At 39.0% G+C, this 21,488-nt stretch overlaps 1 protein-coding gene across 1 annotated transcript in view; it reads right to left on the bottom strand.

The window, feature by feature from the left end:
* The window catches only part of NAV3 (neuron navigator 3), a 694,120-nt gene that overhangs the window by 214,878 nt on the left and 457,754 nt on the right, over positions 1-21,488 (bottom strand). Inside the window, exon 8 of the mRNA XM_045289780.1 lies at positions 13,984-15,010. Coding sequence (XP_045145715.1) covers positions 13,984-15,010 — 1,027 coding nt within the window. The remainder of the gene's footprint in view (positions 1-13,983; positions 15,011-21,488) is intronic.

Here is a 21,488-nt window from a genome sequence, read left to right on the forward strand (position 1 = left end):
CGCACACTCTCTTCAAACTCACTGCCATGGAGACAATGCCAACCCATAGCAACCCTAAAGGACAGGGTAGAACTGCCCTTCTGAATTTCTAAGTCTGGAACTCTTTACAGGAGTAGAAAGCCCCATCTTTCTCCTCCAGAACACTGGTGGTTTTGAACTGCTGACCTAGTGGTTAGCAACCCAATACTTAAAAACTATGTCACCGGGGCTGCTCTTTAATAGTGACCCTATAGGACAGAGTAGAATTGCCATTTTGGGGTTTCTGAGGCTGTAGATCTTTATGACAGTAGAAAGCCTCATCTGTCTCCCATGAGTATATATTTGTAAGCATGCAGGTGTTTACTTGTGTTTGTGCCTAGAGATTTTGAAATGCTGACCTGCAGTTAGCAGCTTAGAGTATAGATCCAATCACAATGAGTTTGGTTTCGTTTGGAGACTATTAGAACTTAGCACCAAAGTCAGCAAAAAGTTCAATGCTGCCAAAAGTAGCAAACATTTTGGTCTTCACTTCACTTGATATAAAGACAGCAAACAAAAGTGTTAAATACTCTGCCCTCCATGGGACAATCCTACCTTGGTTGGCTTCTCTGATGAAAATTCCCTAGTTTGTTCTCCATTCCCACTAGATACTATTTTTTGTACTTCTGACCTTTAGCATTGCTGTAAGTTGGAATATACTCAATGACAAGGGCTTTGGCCAACAACTAAACTACGTGGTTCTGAGTGGTAAATAAAAGAGCATTGTTAAAGACTGAATAGCGTTCTGCCAAAATATATGTTGGGATCCTAATTCCTATATTTGTAGATGTCATCTTGTTTAGGAATCTGGTTTTCTTGTTATTTTAATAAGGCTATACAGAGCCTAGTGGCCCAGTCAGATAAGCATTGGATAGCGGAAAGTTTATGGGTTTAAACCCACCAGCCACTCCATGTGAGAAAGATGAGGCAATATGGTCCCAAAAGGTTTACAGCCTCAAAAATAGGGTTTCCATGAGTCAGAATTGATTTGATGGAACTGGGTTTTGTTTTGTGTTTGGGATATTAGTGTATGGTGAGTCACGAACCTAATTACTGCAAAGAAGTAGATTAAACACCAAAATAAGCACTCATCAAAGAACCCCAAGGACTCCGGGAAAAGATAAAAGCATATTCTCACAGAGCCGACAGAGAAAGAGGCTTCCCGAAGAGTCACTGCCTTGAATCCAGACTTCTAGCCTCATAACGGGGAAAATACTAATTTCTGCTACTTAAAAAATTAACTTTTGCTCTTTCTGTGACCGGTAATTAAGATAGAATTTGGTACTTGATGTGAGTTTCCCCTCATTGTTCTCCTCTCCTCAATCATTTTGTCTTGAACAGCAAAAGGAAGGGGAACAGAGAAAAAGACGTTGGACACCCTCAAAGCAATCTCCTAAACTCCCGCCAGTTTTCATTCTTCTCAATGACCTTGGTAGATTGAAGTCCCAGGCTTGCTTTAGTTATTATATACTCACATGTGAATTTCACACACATGCAACTATATAATCATAATCGTACATATATACTCATTTAAGATATGCATGACATATAACCATATATACAGCCCATATATAATCATATAAAATGTATATATACCCCAAAACTTTTCTCTGAATTTCAGGTGTTAACAATAACTGCCAAATTGATAGTCCCCCTTGAGTGTCACAAAATATCACCAACTCTTTGTTAAAGATTAAACTGTTCCCTCAAGGAAAGCATGTTGAGGACTCAACCCTTTACCTGAAAACATGACTGTTTTGAAAAGGGGCACGGGTAGCAAAAAAATTTTTACCCTGCGCACTACCAACTACACGTCTTTTACATTGAAGTTGTACCGAAAGAATGAACCTCAGGAGCGTATCATTGGTGGGAAAGCTGTACAGAAAGAAGCAGACGTGGTAGAACTGTGACTATATTAGACTGGGCTCTATCACTAGTTATTAAATTACGTGACCTTAAGCAAGTTGTGCCCCGCAAAATGATTATAAACTCAACTGTGGTGATTATCAGAACCCGGAAAGTGCATTCTTTTGAGGCATAATAATACAGAGACAATATTAAAATGTGGAGAATATACCGTATGTGATTTTCTGTGCAGTCTCTTTTCCCCCCTCTGGATGCTAGGCTCTCTCATATCCTCTGGTTTACCAAAATCTCTTCACATGTGTTTAAGTCCATGACAGTCTATTTTCTACCAGGCCACTGTACCTCTCGGACCTCCATCTTTGCTTTCTCCCCAAACCAAGGGCAATATATCCTCTGATGGTTTCAAAAGCCCTTTCTTACTTAAAGACGTTTAAATGAAAGTGGGTAGTGAGATCAGGGTCCTCAGGGAAGGCGGACTGGCTGTCTGCCAACGGGGCTTCTAGAACCTGCTGGGTGCCTTGGTGAACTGGCTCTGTGCCAGAGTTAGGCTACAGATCTGACGCCTCAGTCTCTGTGGATACATTCTGCAGAAGCTGAGTTACACTAAGTAGTTCACTGAGACTGTTGTTGAAAGTTGAATACCAAACAGCTCCTATTCGATAGCGGAAGGCTCTCAATAGTCACGGGAGCCAGAACGTCTGTGGCGACCTCTCAGTGATACAGATTCATTGCATCTGTAAGAAAATCTGAGTAGAGCAAAGAAATACTTGTAAAATGCTTTAGACGAAGCGAACCCTCAAAACAATAATCCGAAAAATAGGGAAAATTCACAAAAACTCAAAAGTGTTCCTCATATCTGTGACTACCTTTGTCAGTAGATGAATCTTAACACTTAATTCCATTTGCTAAACCTCTATCATAATTCCCATCTGAGAAACTCTTCCCTAAAATGTGGTTGCACTTGGATAGCTCAGATTTGGGGTGTTGTGGTGAGGAGCCTTTGCCTTTCAATTCCTAGTGATTGTATGTGTCAAACCTTGCCCATGCTGGGCCACATTAACAATTGTTGACATGCGTGCGTCCATGGGTTCAGTCAGTGTCAAGGCATCTCCTTGACAGTCTTCCTTTTGTTTGTTTAAAAGCGCATTTGTACCTATGCTGCCATCATCATTTTCTAAATATTTACTATTCAGTTCTTTTTACCTTCCCTCACCCCGCCCCACCCTTGTGACCCCTTGATAAATTATAAATTATTATTATTTTCATATCTTACATATTACTGCCGTCTCCCTTCCCCCACGGTTTCTGTAGTTCATCCCCCTGGGGATGGGGGGGGGGTGTTGTGTGGTTATGCATGGATCATTGCAATTGGCTCCCCCTTTCTCCCCACTGCTCCCCACCTTCCCCCTACCCTCCTGGTATTATTACTCCCATTTCTGTTCCTGGATTCCATCATGAGCTCTTATCTCTTATCTGTACCTGCGTACATGCTCTGGCCTAGACTGCAGTGAAAGGCAGGACTGGGGTCATGATAGTGGGGGGTGAGGAAGCCTCAAGGAACTATAGGAATAGTGTGTGTTTTATCTGTGCTATGCTGCGCCCTGGTTGATTCATCCCTTCCTTGTGACCCTTCTGTAAGGGATGTCCTGTTGTCTACAGATGCTTTTTGGGTTTCTGCCCCAACTAACCTCATTCTCAACAATATGTTTTTGATAGTTTGTTTTGGGTCTTCTGATGCCTGTTACCCAATCCTGTCAATCCTTCATGATCACACAGGCTGGTGTGCCTCTTCCATGTGAGCTTGTTGCTTCTCTGCTAGATGGCTGCTTGTTTAACTTCAATCCTTTAAGACTCCAGACACTATATCTTTTGATAGCTGAGCACCATCCGCTTTCATCACCACATTTTCTCATGCACCCGTTTTTGTCTTCGGTGATCATGCTGGGAGGGAGAGCATCACAGAATGCCAGGTTGTTAGAACAAAGTGTTCTTGTGTTGAGGCAGGGTTTGAGCAGAGGCCCAAAGTTTACCCACCACCTCAGTGTATTGCCTTATAAATATATATATATAGGTCAATCCCTCTATTTTTATGAATTAATATATTTACGTAAGCACACACCTATGTTTATACTTCTATCCATAGCTTTACTTCCTAGATCTTTCCTCTGTTTCCTTTTACCTTCCTCGTGCCCCACCATCACGCTCACTCTTCTTCTGCCTCTTAGTAATTCCTCTCAGCTAGACTGCTGTTGCTCCAACACCATCCGGATGTCTATGTGCTCCTTGTTGTTGATTTTAATCCCCTAGTTGTTCTCCTGTCTATGGTGCTGTTTGCTCAGCACTCCTTTACTCCACATCCTCCTCCCCCAAGTCCCTCTGGAACCGGGGCCCCCATTGCTTTCTCCTTGGGCTTGTTTCCCATGCCTGTCTTATTTTCATCTTTTTCTTGAATCCTCTTGCTTTTCCAAGCAGTATGTCCTTTCTAGTGACTAATCTTTTCTGAGAACATGTCACAATTATGTGAGACAAAATCTCGCCACCCTTGCTTCTACAGCTGTGCTTCTTTGAAGGCAAATGTGTTTCCTCTGGTAGTCTGTGGCACTTTCAAAATTTCTCACAAACACCAAAATTAAAATGTGGTAGTTCTTCCGTGGTCTTCCTTATTCACCGATCCGTTTTGACATGCACATTAGGACACTTACAATGAGATGGCCTGGGCCAGGTGTATCTTAGTTCTCCAAGTGAAATCTCTGTAATTCATTCTAAAGGCTGTAGTCTTTGATTTCCATCAGCATGTGCTTCAAGTCCTCATTGCTTTCAGGGTCGAGTGTGTCATTTGCATATCACAGGTTGTTAATAAACACTCCTCCAAATCTGATGCCAAATTCTCTTTCATATAGACACGTTTCTTGGATTATTTGCTTAGCATATAGGTCAAATAATTATAATGAAAGGAAAAACTCTGACACATAATTCCTCATCTTAAACCACGTAATAGTTCCCTGTTCTGTTCAAGTGACTGCCTCTTAGTCTATGTACAGTCTCAGCCTGAGCACAATTAAGTGTTCTGGGGTATCTATTCTTAGCAGTGTTATCCTTAGTTTTTTGTTTTGTTTTTATCATCCACACTATGGTATATGAGTTGATGGAATATGAGTAAACATGTTTATGCTGTTCTCTGTTTGCAATCATGATCTGATATCAGCTATGACAGATCTTGTTCCATGTCCTCATCTGAATTGAGTTTGGATTTCTAGTAGTTCCCTTTCAAAATCCTGCTGTAGCTATATTTTAATCATCTTAAACAAACTTTTACTTGCATGGGATATTAATGATGTTGGTAGATAATTTCTACCTTATTCTAATGGGCTGCCTTTCTTTAAAATGTGCACAAATATAAATCTTTCCAGTAGGTTAGCCAGGTAGCCGTCCCCTAAATTTCTTGGCCAAGATTAATAGTATTTCCAGTGTTGCATCAGTTTGTTGAAATAAGTTCATTTGTATTCAATCAATTCCTAGAACTTTGATTTTGTCTAATATCTTCAGTGTGGGTTGGATTGCTTCTTAATTCTTGATTATTTCTTTTTAAAATAGTTTTATGTCTACCAATTCTTTTTGGTTCACCAAGTTTGAATAGTCCTTTCAACTTCTTTTGAATGAAGGAAGCTTCGTTCGATATATTTCCCATAAAATCCTTCAATATTGCAAACTGAGGCTTTTTTTCTTCATTTCTTTCAGATTGAAATATGGTAAGCATGTTCTTCCTTTATTGCTTTCTAAATTGAGGTCTTTGTGCATTTCAATATAAACCTTTGTCTTGTAGAACTGCCCTCTGGAATATTCTATTCAGGTCTTCCATTTCATCATTTCTTCCATTTGCTTTAGAGAGAAAATTTCAAAATCTTATGTGACAACCATTTTGGTCTTTTCTTCCTTTCCTCTTTTTAATGGTCTTTTTCCTTCTTCACATCTGATGTTCTTGATGTCACTCCATAGCGCATTAAGTCATCTGTCACCAGTGTTCAATGAGTAAAATCTATTCTTGATATATTCTAAAAAGTCTGGTGGGATATACCCAAGGTTTTATTTTTGATCTTGTGAATTTAATTTTCTCCAACTTCAGCATGCATCTATGAGCAATTGATTGTGTGTTGTACATTCAGATGTAGCCTGGTTTAGGTTGATAATATTGAGCTTCTCTTTTGTCTCTTCCCACAGATGTAGTCAATTTAATCCTTGTGTGTTACATCTGACAAGGTCCACATGTAGAGCTGACATGTACGTTATTAAAGAAGGTATTGGCAATGATGAAGTTATTGCTCTTAAAAAACCCTATCATGCCATCTCCAGCTTCATTTCTATCACTAAAGCCATCTTTTTCAATTACTGTTCCTTCTTCTTTGTTTCCAACTATGTATTTCAATCAACAGTAAATATCAATGCATCCTGACTGCATGTTAGCTCAATTTCAGGGTGAAACATTGTTTAAATTCTTTCATCTTTCCATCACTATGTTTAGTGGTTAGTGTATAAATCTGAATACTAGTTAACTGGCTTTCTTTGTATGCTGATAAATATTATCTTATCACAGATAGCATTGCATTTCAAGATAGATCTTAAAATGTCCTTTTTGATGAAGAATGTGGCACCATTCCTCCTGCCTTTGTCATTCCCATCATAGTAAACCATAGGATTATCTTTTCAAAATTAACCAATACCAGTCCATTTCAGCCCACTAATGCCCAAGATATTGATCTTTACATGTTCCACTTCATTTTTAATGAATTTCAATGTTCCTATATTTATACTTGATACATTCCAAATGCCAATGATTAATCAGATGTTTGTCACTATTCGTCTCACTTTGAATAATATCCCACCAGTAAATGAAGGTCCCCAAAGCTTTATTCTGTACACGCCATTCTGTGCTCTCTCCTTGGAGAGAGCAGCTCTTCCCCAGTAGTATTTTGAGTGACTTGCAGCCTGTGGGGTTCAACTTCTGACACTCTATTTGACAATGGTCTGCTGTTATTAATAAGAGTTCCAGTGTATAATCCTGCAGAGATAGACAGCCTAGTCCTTCTTCATAGACTGTTCTTAGTCTGGAAGCTCTGCTAAATCCTACTCCCTACGGTGAGCCTATTGACATCTGAAATATTTCTGGCATAGCTTCCAGCATCACAGTTACACATACGCTAATATAGTGTGATTAATTGACAGGACGGAACAGTGGTGGCAATCTTGTCTTGGAAGCCCTTAGCTTTTCTACCGATGTCTCTTTGTTGACTTTGCAGTTTAAGTCACAAGGGCCAACTTACTTTCTCTTAACTTCAAGTTGTATGACGTATTTCCCATGATATTTTCTATATAAATTACTTACTTTTGCAGTGATCAAGGAAAGGAACTTGGATAAATTCAACTTCAAATTATTTTGAAAGTTATCAGGGCCCTTTTGATTATAACTGATTCCAAGCTTAGGGCAAGGAAAGTACAAGAGCAGTCTAAAATTCCTTGTGTCTCACAGAGAAAAGTCCTCAAAGATCGATGGGGAATAGCAAAAGGATGCAGACACTAGCATCAAGAGACCCACAGGACCAAATCTGGAAAATCAGGAAAAAATGTAAAATGCTATCAATGATTATAACTCCTGTAATAAAGTAAAAAATAAAGACTCGTCAATATCTAGCAGATTCTGGTTTGTGGATCCCCCATGTAGGAGGAATATAACGGTAGAAACGTGCTCTGTAGAGTTTTCAACAGCTGATTAATCAGAAGTGGGTGGCTAGAACTTCCTCTTAAGACAGCTCTCGGTGGACTTGACCTAACCTTCTAAGGTGGCAGCTGAGCATATTAGCCAGTTGCTCTATCCAGGGACTCGCCACTAGGGTGCACAAGACAATCCATGAATAAATAATGAGGAGGAGAGAAATAGCTTTCTTAAGATAGCACACCAATTAGTAAATCATATGGAAGCACCAGAATGGATACTTTGTAACATCAATGGATACTGAACTGCACATGCCAATAGATCATGGCATCTTTGCAGCCTCAAATGTCTTCCCACAAAATAATACAAAATACAAATGGCAGAAAAGTTCATTTAGAGTGGAAAATCCTTGCACATCCATCTTAACCGAATGATCAAATTTAACACCATCGAACCTGGAAAATGATGACATTCTATCACAACTGAAAAGATTGAGAAGAGCGGAGTATCATTTTGGTGATATTCCAGAAGAACAACAGTAAAAGTGCAATGTGAGTCTAATCATAAGGAAATAGCAGACAAACCCAAATTAGGAAACATTTTATAAGCTGCTTGACCTTTAAAGTGCTAATGTTACACAAGTTAAGCAAAGGCTGAATAGCTGTTGTAGAAATTACAAAGAGATAACAGCTGGGTACCACATGTCAAGCTGGATTACGAAAAGTGATACTTTTGAAACAGCGATGGAACATGAATAAGGTCCCCTGTTGCTTCAGGTAAAGATTATGCTAGCTTGAATTTTCTGTAAGTTCAAAATTACTTCTAGTTTTCTGAAAATAAAATATGAACAGGAGAAATAGCAATGACAAGCGTATGACTGAACAACCTGGCAGTGAACCTTGCAAATCTAGAACAGAGAATGTCATTCATCAAATGTCTCTGCTGAGAGAATGCCTACTCATACTAGCAGCCAAAGAACAGTTTCTCTTCCTAACAGGGTCTGGGTTTCCACCCGAAAACACTGCCGTGGGAAGGAATTTAAAGTCTGCACAGTGCCCAGCTATCTATCACGCCGAGGGAGAGACTAGCTTGCAAGGCAAGAATTCAATAAGCTTGTAGTTTGTGTTGATGACCAATTATGTGCAGTTCACATAAAATCACAATTGCAATATAATCTGTAACAGTAGCTGGAGGGCTTACAGAGGCTTTATCTGCATGATGAGCATAAACTCCACATTGCAATCTTTGTAAATTCAGAGTTCCTCCTACTCAATCTACTGGTCCAGCAAACAAACTAAACTTAAAAACATGTAAGTAAGCATTTTCACAAACACTCTGTGTTCTTTGCCTCTCTGAACACTTGTACAATCAAGTGTCAATTTCCCATACCTGCCAAGGCAACTCGGGAATTTCACTCAAAACTATACAGAATCAAAATCTCTTTTGAGGAGCAAAGATGTTACTGTCTAAGATATATTTTACGATAGAATAAGAAAGAAAGCCTCTGAGTTCAGTCTTCCTGGACCTAATTTTACAAATCAGGCATGTTTGCTACCTATGCTGCAGTAACATAAATAACGAAAGTGCGTAGCTTTAAAGAACGAAGTTTATTTTCTCACAGTTCTGAAGGATGGACGTCCGAATGGGGTGATAACCTTGTTGACGTCTATGAACCACTGTTCTAGTTTCTGATCTCTGACAGCACCCTTGTGGCTCCTGTGCTTGCAGGTGGGTCCTAACAGTTGGTTTGTCCTCCCTTGTGCTCTTTTAAAAATAACTTAGAAATTAGGTTTAGGATTACTCTAAACTGAAATGGCTTTATTTAATATGAAATGCTTTATTTCCAGACAGAATCACAAGACAAGTACAGTGGTTAGGATTGCATCCTTGAATTGGGGAGAATGGAGTTCAATTTATAATATCAAGTATACATATAGACACTCTCCAACTTATCTTCTAATCAGTGGGCTTACGAAGCATGATTATTCTCTACTCTCTATAACAGTGTCGTGCCTTATCTAAGATTGTTTGGCTTTTGCATTGTTTGGTTTTGCTTTTGTGAAATGCTTACATTGATGATTCTGCTCCCTATGCTGCTAGGCCAAGCCATTTGGGGCAATGACTGCTTATGGTTGCAAAATAAGGAAGTGAACATAGGTTTCAAAATAGAAGGTTTTAAATCTGATTTTTAACTATTTAAAATTTAATTGAGGATAGTTATTAAAAACCCTAAGGGATACAAAAGCAATTAAGTGTGTCTCCTTTCTCTAATTAACCAGTCACTTTACCATTTTACAACACATGCCTTTGCAAATATGGGGACTAGAGTGATAGTCATCAATGGAAAAACAATGGAAGAAAACTGTGTATGGAAACAGGAGAGGCAATGAAGACCTCACACATATTTGCCGCTCCTTGAGAATGAAAATAATATGAAAAACAAAACCATAGCACAAAGAAACTTCCCAGGAGAAATACAGCATGAAGGATGGACTCTCCAAAGTGAAATGAAGCATTTGCTTCTTCGTTTTCCCTTCCTCATTCCCCCCCCCACTTTTATTTTTCTTTACTCCACTGTTCTTCCTTTTCATGTGTTGTCGCTGCATGCTGTTCAGTTGATCATAAAAAACAAAACACTGCTGTGGAGTCCACTGCTTCTGACAGCAGCCCGTTAAAGCCGAGTCCAACTTCCCTAAGGGTTTCCGTGGCTGTGATCCTTTGGGAAGTCGCCTGTCGCATTTTCCTCCATGGGCAGCTGGTGAGGTCAAGCTTTTGCTTAGTAGCTGAGTGTCTTGGACACTATACCACCAGCACTCATTAAAAGCCACACTATGTGTCATGGTGTGGATTCTGACTCATAGCAACACTATACAACAGAGTAGAATTTCTGGTAGATTTTCAGGGGCTATGACATTCAGGGGAGCAGGTAAGTAGGTCTTTTCTCCATGTGTAGGGCTCAGCAGACGAATTTTAATGTATCAGCCTATAATTGGGACAGCTCCTTTAAGTTTGAGGAAAGCTACCTCTGATAGTCAATTTCTTCTACACCAAGTCACTGAACCTAGTTTATCCCACAGTAACCTCTCAGGGCAATCCCATTGCACACACTGAAGATACAGTAATTTTCCTGATATTGCTCCCTCCACCCCACATACAGAGTCCAAGGGCCTGACATCAAAGGCATTCTGCTGCAGTTGAACTGCAATCCATTCTCAGGACTTTATTTCCCATTACCCTAACTCATATCATTAACTTCCAAGAAAACGGACTTACTTGATGACAACCCTATATATCTTATTTTACTTGTTTAGAAGATGGATTAAGCTTTACATTGTCCCTTCCTGCCTCTCTCATCTCTACATGTCCAAATCCTATGTATCATTCAGAATGGAGCTAAAGTGCCTCTTTTGCTGATCCTAACAGATAGAAGTTATTTTTTCACTTTTTTGAAGTCTGACTGAATCGAATCAGGTTCATTTAGAGGAAACCCTATCCTTCTGGCTTCACTATGTAGCTATTTTGAGCCAGCTTATTGCCTACTACAAAGGGAAAGAAAATGAGATCAGAAAGTGGATCAGTGCAATGGTTCATTCTTTCCTTGATTCTTAATGTATAGCAACCATTCAATATGTATTTACAGAATAAAATAATAAGTGAAAGGGCATTCGGAAGAGGAGGCTTGATTTCATTCTTCAAATATTTTAAAGCTGTGTATATTTCAATTGAACACTTCTACTTATATGAGGAGCCCTAGGGGCACATTATACTTTCTTTTGTCTTCTTGAATGGCTCTTTATAATCTCCCACTCTGCTCCTTTATATCATCATTTCTTTCACCTGAGCTACTCCATGGTTCAAGAGCAAGTTTCAGAGTCTTTTTCTCTGTTCTTTCTTTCTTTTTAATAACTGGTTAGTTTCTTCATGTCTGATGTCCTTGAGGCCAATCCACGACTCAGCTGGTTCTCAGTCACAAGTGTTTAATACATCGAACCTGTTACTGAAATAGTTTCCAAATTGGAGTGGGATATCCTCAAGGTCAATAGCCATCCTGGCAGCACAGTGGGCACGCGTTGGGCTGCTCACTCCACGGTCATCAGGTGGAAGCCACCAGTGGCTCCAAGGGAGAAAGCAGGGCTGTCCACTCCCAGAGAGGGTGATGGTCTCACAAATGCACAAGCACACAAGGCCTGCTCTGGCCTAGAAGACCACCCTGAGCTGCCTCAGTGGAAGTGAGTTCAGAGATTTTGAATTCTTAAGGTCTTTCTCTGACTCTTATGGGTCAGTTATCCCACCCACCCACCCCTCGCCCCCCAACTTTTTAACTTGCATAGGAGCAATGTGTGGTCTGTCCTACAGTTGACTCCTGGCAGTGTCAGACTAAAAAGTAATATTAAGCTTCTCCGTCCATTATTTCCATATAAGCGTTCAATTCGTTCCCCATGTATTTCACCTAATTAAGACTCAAAGTCTGAGGGAGCATGGAGATTCCAGCCTAGACAACCTTTCCTCTAGAGTCCTGTCTCAGCCATGATACATTGTTGTTTCTGAAGGACGGTTAAGCAAACCACTTTATAGCCTGTTTTCTTTACTTCTTGGCTACATCATCTCACTTCAACAACCTTCTCTTTCAACATAATAAGCAGACATTGAGTATAGTTAGGGAATTTCCCAAGGTCACACAATCAGTATCTCGTGGGGCAGAGGTTAGAGTTAGTCCAGGATGTTGGTACCAATGTTACGTTACCAAATTACCTCAATTTGTATTCACTGGATACTTTACTATAAACAAAATAAGTAAATGAATATGATACTATTTATCGAAAGAAGCCTGCTGAGTTGGGAGAGGCGTGCCTTTTGCTTGTTTTTTTTTTGCTTGTTATATTTCAAACGGAATATATTTGAGATCTCCAAATTTGTTGAGTGTCACATAGTTTAAACTTCATACATTATTTTCTTATGATATTTAAATGTGGGTTATGATTTTGATATCCTAAATTCTGTTTTGTCAGATGCAGACCTCAAGCAGAAAGAGCTGCAAGTTCTCATCTGATCCAAGTACAAAGACTTTCAATATGTTTTGATACTGTAGTTTAAATCCTAAGACATAACTAAAGTGTACCAAGAGTTTAAATGTAACACTTTCATTTTGGTGAGTAGATCAAGTTTCAAAAAAACAATTAAGCTTTTTTATTCCATGTGGTTATTTATGATTATTTTCTTTCTTAAAAAAAACATACAACTTTAATATAACGTTTAACTCTATAACCATTACAGTTTCTTGGTTGTAGTAGATCCTGCTTCCTGCTCAGAAGTCCCATTCCTCTTACTGAACTGCCACAAGGATGGCAATGGGGCAAATGTGATTGCTTACTCTGCCCCTCCTCATTGAGCAACCAGGAGATAAAATTGGGGACACAACAATCACTGTTTTAAGCAATTATAATCATAGCTATGATTGTTTTAACCAATAATAATTATAGTTATAATCAGTTAAAACAAGTCACAGACCAACAGATAAAAGGTGTCATTCTTACAACTATGTAAGGAGGTTTCATGTTTTAAGACATTGCACGTATGCTATAGCTTTATAGTGTACAAAAATTAAAATGAAATATAAAATAAAATGAATAAATAAAACATAAAAGTAAATGAGATATGTAAGTTGCTTGTATCTAGTAAAATATTCCTATCTATGGATAACTAATATAAATTTAAAGTTGGGAAAACAGGACCTTAAAAACATTTACAATCTAATGAGTATTTACAATACATCACAATATAATGAACACTTTATGTGCATTATATCTATTAATCTTCCCAACTCTTCAAGGTGTATATAATTATTCCCACTTGAAAAATGAGAAAAATGAAGCTAAATGACATTAAACACCTTGGCCAAAGTCATGTAGCAGCTAAGTAGCATGGTGGGAATGAAGTCTTTTTCGTTCCAGAGTCTGAGCTCGAAACCACTCTGTGATATTTTCTTCTAAAGGGGCCAAGAAGAATACCTGTAAATGCTTGTAAAACTGGAAATTATTTTAAAAGACTAGCGACCACGACACTAATTGTAACAAACAAAAGAGAAAGCCATGACCCCTGGGTTGCACCTTGCCTGTGTTCACAAATGGTCTCTGTTCACTAACCTTTGGGAAGCCTCCATCTCTGAGAGTACACGGGTCCCAGAGACGGAATAAGGCTAGATCACATCGGAAGTTTTCTTGTAAACACCCCCACACACACACACCTACCAAATCATATGCCTGTATCTTCAGTGTGAAACATTGTTCCAGAATGGCTGTATAAACACCACTCTAGCAACTTTCCTTATTAGACTGTGATTATGCAGCTGTATAAACGTGTTCGCCACCCTGCACAGAGAGCCGCAGCCTTACCTATAAATGAACGGAGCCACGGTGGCAGTGTTCGGATGACTATGCTGCTGCTGCTGAGGAAGCTGGACAGCACCATTCCCTGTGCTCTGCCCACTGTGGTGTGCAAGGGCCGTGGGGCAGGCCCCAGGGGGAGAAGCGTGGCCAGTCTCCCGTCCCTCAAAGGGAGAGGGGCAGCTGGGTGTGCTTGCTTTCTCCGTGGTTACAGGCTTAGGTATGGACTGGGAAGGGTTCCCCTTGGTAGTCCTGTATTTTTCAGACTCTTTGCTTGTTGTGCTTCCAGGTGAAACGGTTTGCTTTGCTGTTGGCACCTTGGAGCTTGGTTTTGGAATTCCACTCGAAGATGGGATTAAGCTTTCCTTTTTGCCTGTGGTCGTCTTGCTGCCCTTTGGGATCAAGCTTGCAATTTTAGAGGTCTTTTTCGGAGCTGTCTCGGTCACCTGCTCCTTCTCTTCCTTGACTGCTTTCTCAGTGCAAACTTTATGTTTGTCCCTGTTCTTTTCCTCTTTCTCCTTTGGCTGTAGCAAGGACTTCTTATTGCTGAGATTTTTGCTTCCAGCTTTCGGTGGGGCCAATTTAGGCGATACTTTGGGACTGCTATTTGTCGAGCCACTGCTAGTCAGACCACAGTTAAAACCTTCCATTTCACCAGATTCTGAAAAGGCGTCCTCATCCTTCCCACCATCACTGGGACCTGAATTGGGGGGCTGTGGGGGACGTAATGCAGTCCGTGCATTGACTAGTTTGAATTTTTCCAGCATAGATTTCTGTCCTGAGGGAGCTGCTTTGACCCCTTCGGTGGCCGGTGGCTTCAATCTCTCTGAAGAAGGAGTAGGCGAGGTGGCTGGACTTGACTGCTTCACGCTCAGCATGGTAGAGGTGGCGCTGTGCTTAACATTCATGGACTTGCTCCGCCAGGGCTTGCTGGCACTAGGAGAAGGGATGGCCGAGGCAGGGGGCTGCCCAGAATTGCTGGGAGGCTGCATATTGCCATTTACACCTGAAGATAGTGGAGGTCCTTTGGAGGAATCTGAACAGTTAGAGAAAGAAGAGGGGGAAAAAGAGAGAAAAAGAAAATGATGATTCGTTTTGATCATTTTTATTTCCCCACGAACTGTTTCTTAACTGCAGAGGCATAAAAACATCTTTCATCTGAGCGGAAACACATATGCTGCCTGACATCAATCAGTTTGGTGCTGTGATTAATTTATGTACCATATAACAAAGACAAAGACAGCCCGAGAGACATTTTTTCCACCTCCCTAAAATAACTGAGTCAACAGGCTCTGCTAGCCAGAAATAACCAAGAGGAGGTAAATCCCATTCTTCCCCTACGCGGCCTTCCATACTGCTTTGTGGAAGAAGTTTGCTTCATAAGGACTACTGAGACACTGCTTTTAGTCACAGGGAGATTTTCCTGTGGTGATTGAATTTAATATGCTTATGAGGCATAGTTTAGTTTTCTGTTAATTTTAAAATGTTTTATTTGTATACAGCAATAATTAAAATGTATATTATGTGTCAAATAATCTACCAAGCATACATATAAATTAATCCTTACAAATCATAATATAACAAAATAATAAAGTATAACCAGTTGTATATAACACCGTTGAACTTTGAACAACTTGGGTTTGAGCGTGGGGGCCCCACTTACAAGCAGATATTTTTTTCTATTGCTAGTGTGGTGAATGCCATTGTGGCAAATACCCACTTCTTATGCCTGTGACGACAGTGTCCTCTGCATGGGCTCTTCATTTCCTCAGTCATGGGGATGGGGAGATGAGTGTCTAGCAACTTCTATGCACCTAAGCAACTATACTGGTCATCATTAAGTGGAACTATGCAGATCAAATATAGGTTGTTCAAGGTCTGGCTGTATATATTATACATGACATACATGAATCCATATAAACCCTATATGTACTACATGATCATTTTACAGATGAAAAACTATGACAAAGTATGACTGAATAACTTGCTACGTCACACAGTCTGTTACTGGCCTGATTTCAGAGCCTATGTTGTTAACCAATATATCCATTGCCTCCTGTAGTGATTTGATCAAACTTTATATTTCAACACAAAATCAAACTCTTATTGAGAGTCAAAGGTAGATAAATCCTTTAGTTAAATGAGTACCTAACAATACACTCATGCTTGTTCATTTCCATTTAGAATCACATTATAAGATGATTTTTTTTATCATGGTTCTAGCATTAATTAACATTTGGTTACAAATCTTATGTTTAAGAAGGAGTAAGTAAATCAAAGAGTGGGTTTTATAACATGATATAGAACCAAACACCATTGCCTTCATTGGGAAAGACTGGTATAGAATGAAAAAGAACTGATCTTGGCATTATAATATCTTGATTTGAATACTGACATTTGGGAACTGTGCAATTTGGGCCATCATTTCACCTAATCAATAATTTTATCAATCAGTGTGTCTCTTTATCTCATCTTTTAATTTGGAGCAAAATGGATCGTCAAGTAATATAGTTAATAAACTGCTAGTTAATATACATTAACAGGTTGATGCAAAGATATTTTTGATAAAACACTCAATAGAAGTATTTTATAAAGAATCTTTTTCTAACAGTTATATTGGCATATAATTCACATATAAATGAATAGTTCAATCACATCAAGAAAAGTTGTACAATCATTACCGCAATAAGTTTTAGAACATATCTTCATTCTTGTTTTCACTGTTATTAGCTCCTCATTTCCCTCCAACCTCCTCCTGTCATATCTCCAAGGGACCATTATTAAGCTGGTTACTGTCCCTAGATTTTCCTATCCAGGATTTCATATACAAAGAAGCATTACAAAACAAACAAAACAAGAATAACAGAGTAAAACAGATTACAAACCTTGATTGAGAAGAAAGCAGAAAATATGAAAAACTAGAGCAAACTTAAATGGATCACAGGGAGCTCAAATGGCAGGGTGCTAAATTTTTACTTAACTGCATCTGCAGCAATCCACTCTCCAATACATTTCACATGTTAGCAAGGCTATTCACTTTCCAGGTCTGTGGCCCCAAGGGATTCCCCACAGTCTCAATCCATGTGTATCCACCCACCCCCTTTATTTTAAATGGGAATAGCTTTAAGATATATCAAAAGGAAGATCAATGATAAAATATTACATTTTGACCTATGTCTGCCATACTCAACTTTACAATGCTCTCTGTCAGACAAGGCTGTTCAACTATTCAACTGTGATGGGAGGGGATTCACTGGACGCTCAATCCATGCGTGGACTTGGAAATCGGCTTTTGGGTTTACATTGTCATCCACAGCCTTCTACAAACCAGGTGTTCACACTTTAAGCTCTGATGCCAATTCCTCCTTTAGATGTAGATTATATTACTTATAATCATTGGATCACACAGGCTGCTGTGTTTCTTCTATGTGGGTTTAGTTGAGGCCTAACTCATATATCCTTATAAAAATTTTAAAATGGAGCTAATTGAATTTGATTATATATTCGCATATTCTAAGCTATCAAACTTTTAAAATGTTTTCTTCACAAAAGCCAAAATATGTAAAAACAATATAGGATCAAGCCAATTGGTATGGAACACTAGTCTGAACTAACTTTCATAACAGAAAATTGAGACTCACCCACAAAAAGGAAATGAGAAAGAATTTAGAGATAAGAAAATAAGTCAACGTTTCAGTTTAATGATGAGTGTGGCAGGTTTTACTTTTTTGAAAATAATTTTGCTTAAACTATAAAAAATGAAATATTTATATGAACAATAATATTTTAGACTAGCCTTTAAAACTTCTCATTTTCCTTTAGCAAAACCTATATACTGAGTTAGTTTCAATTAAGGGGGCCTTTCCGGTCATAATGCTTATGTGACATCGTATAATTCTAGACCTCAGATGCCAGTAGCTACAATCCCATTTTGGAGAGCATTGTCAGCTAATGAGTAGAATAGGATGAGCTTAAGACCTGACACCTTAGTAGAGGGTGTAAATCAGGGGACACTTTTTGTTGAATGGGCATCCTGGTTACTGCTACCTGTAATGGATGTAAGACATGATATGCTACAGCTGAAAGGGGAGAACTGCTTTCCCAGTGTCCTGGGGGAAAGCCTGGCTGATTAAGATTAGCAGGAGGCCAATGCCTACTGGAACCATGCTGCCAGAGGCCCCACGCCACATGTGCACAAATAAGACACAGTCCAGGGGTGGAGTATAGGTTATTGTATTTGGATATTTAAAAGGTGAAGGATTATATGTTAATGTGATTGCACTAGGAATACTTAAGGGAAATATCACCCAATGACTTTTCCCTGCATGGGTCCTATAAGAAGTAGGGCGAGATACTAAGAGGATTTGCTGTGAATGATTATAAACAGGTTTCCATTCCATCTGCTGTGCATAAAATTAGTCCTCTGAGAAGCAGGGGATGAGAACTCATCACCTCACCAGCAAGAGCCAGGAGTGGAACATGTCCTCTGGACCTAGGATTTGGACAGAACGGCATGAGGGAGCATATTCAAGGGAGGGGCAGGGAGAAATGGAGCTGAACACCACCCTGGAGGAGTTCAGCATCTGTGCATCCTCAATCCTTGGGACCAGTCTGGGATTGATTCTTCTAAGAGACGGTCACCGCAAATGCAATCTAAATTAAAATTCTAACCACTTACACGGCACAGCTGATGTTTTATACACCATAAAATGACAAACTGGTATTTTCCCATTGTCTATGTAAAGTTTTCAGTTGTGTCCATGCCTGTGACTACATGAAGATATTTGTTAGGTTCATATCTAAACATAATGGTATTCTGAAAAACAACGGAGTATTGACTAATTTAAGAGAAGCAAACACAGCAGGCTTCCAGAGCTCCAGTGGCTAAAATATCTTTATTCCCTGTGAATGGGTTTCAGCCTTTGCCAAGTATCTAGATAATGAGTGGTGAATAATTTGAAATTTATATCCCACATAAAGCTCTTAAGGGAATGTTAATACTTCATCAAAATTTGAATGGCTCAAGCACATTGATTAAATACTGGGATGAGTGCCTACCAACCAAGTGTATCTCCAGATTTATTTCTACTTTGGTCTCATCTCACCTATTCTGAAAAAAACAAAAAAGTCTTTACCTGAAATCCTATTTCTGATCATCGTAGCATCAATTATGTAATTGGGGGCTGCTCTACATCTTTTCCATACCATTTTTTCTTCCTGTATTACTATCATCACAATATTGAAATTATCATTTCCTCCACTGCGTGGTCTATTCCTTGAAAGCACAGATCATGTCTATAGTACAGAGTTTTATATGTAACATATAATGTAATAGTTACCAATACTTACAGATTACTCTTCACAAAGAAGTCTGTAAACTCACGATCTTATCTGGTTGTCCAAAGATAGTTCCCTTTTTGCGTACTGATACTCCCAGATCAAAGTGTGTTGGGAGCAAGTAATGAAGTGCATTCGAGTTTTGGTGATGTTGGTGGACTAATGAAATGACCAAGCAATGGCCTACACATATTGAGAATATTTAGGTGTACACCTTCACTGAAGGTTTTGGGCTGTGTATCACTTGCCTAAAAAGAATATATTTTATATGCAATTGTTGCAACAGGGTAACCATTGGGCTGCGAATAGTGTTGGTGTTAGATATTTGTTTTCTATTTATTCGCCTCTCACAATCTCATTCAATCACAGACCCTTGACACCTTAGAGTTCACAGGTTATGCTACAAAGACTATGCTTTACTTTGTATTTAAACCTTGCTTGTGTATGTTAGACCCCTTGAAAGTAGGCTCGTGTTGATGTTTAGGGCGTTCTTAGGCTACAATGTCATCATTCATGGGTTAGGAGAACTACAGGTACAAAAGCAGTGTCTGTTCTCTTCATGTACTTAATAGTGCTCTGGAATACTTTTAAATTATAGAGGTAAAATGAATAAACACGCAAAATGCACCTTTTCCTTAAAGTATCTTACATTCATTTTCTTTGGCTTAAATCACTCCTAAATCCAATACTTTATATTCTATCAAGAGCCTCTACTGCCTAAAGAAGAAACATTTGTTAATCACTTTATACCAGCACCCCATTTATTAGCCATTAAAAAATTGGTTGCCACCATGATTATCCATAGTAAACCCATTTGTGTCATAGCAGAAGGATGTTCTACAGAATTTTTTTTTGGGGGGGGGGATATTTTTCAGAACTAGAGTACCAAGCAATTCTTCCTAAACACCACTTGGTAAAACTAAAGCTCAAAACTTTTGGTTAGGATGCAATATGCTATGTGTTTGTACTATCCATATCCTTGATAGTCAATCTCTTGGGTAGTGAAAAGATCATAAATCTTTACATAACTGACTCACTGAACCGACCCATTTCTGACTCCTTGCTACCCTACAGAACAGCACAGAATTTACCCTATGGTTTCTGGAAGTGTAAATCTTTATGGGAAAAGACAGCCTCATCTTTCTTCCGTGGCAGACAATTAACTAAATATTTAATTCAATCTTTTCAGCAACTCTATGATTTTTATTATTAATCTTCCCTGTTTTACATAAAGATGAGTTAAATGAGATGAAAGAATGAACATTTATAGAATTTTGTAAAGAATTAATAACTTTTTCTTATTTGCATGTTTAAATATGTACATGCATATACAAGGGATACACAGTTGGAGAAACAGGGTCCTCCCAATATCAAAGGCTATTCTGCTGGGCTTGTGAAGAGAAGCAGAGTGTCATCAAATGAATTAATTCTAACACATTGACTTTAAGCATTATTTGCTATGTTTCCTATTCTACGGTGAGCAACACAGTATTCATGACTAATGCCTATAACAATGTTGTTGCTTCTGGAATAATAGTGTTTGCCTTCTTTGCTCTTGAGTGGATTTCAGCTCATGAGGACCTCATGTGTGTCTAGAATAACTTCTTAAGATTTATCTACCTCCACCACACCGAGGCAAAACACTAAGTGCGTGCAACAGAACAGCAAGGGGAGCAGAGCAAGGAAGTCCTGAGGGAATACCAAAAATAGACTTTGGGGTCAGGGCATGGCACCCCATTAGACTCAACCAGAAAACACTCCTAAAGATAAACAAACAGATCTTGAACTATTTACAGGCTTTTCTCTTTTTTTTGTCACAGGTTTTTGTTGTTGTTTTGTTTTGCTTTGTTTTGCTCTGTCATGTTTTTGTGCATATTATTATCTCTTCAGGTCAATCTAGTTAAGATAGGCTGGATAAACAATCTAGAGAAGAAAAAAAGAGACTGATGGTTCTGGGGAGACATGGGAGATAGGGAGGTGGGGGAAAGGAAGTGGTGTTAAAAAACCCAGGGTCAAGGGAACAAGTGATCCAAAATCAGTGGCAAGGTGGGTATAAGAGGCCTTGTGTTGCTTGATCAAGGGCAATGTAATCAAGAGGATTTACTGAAACCCAAATGAAGGCTGAGCATGATAGTAGGACAAGAGGAAAGTAAAAGGAAATAGAGGAAAGAACTAGG

This window comes from Echinops telfairi, unplaced genomic scaffold (genome assembly GCF_000313985.2).
Source record: "Echinops telfairi isolate 266 unplaced genomic scaffold, ASM31398v2 ScPeMD7_2;HRSCAF=8, whole genome shotgun sequence".
Classification (NCBI taxonomy): Eukaryota; Metazoa; Chordata; class Mammalia; order Afrosoricida; family Tenrecidae; genus Echinops; species Echinops telfairi.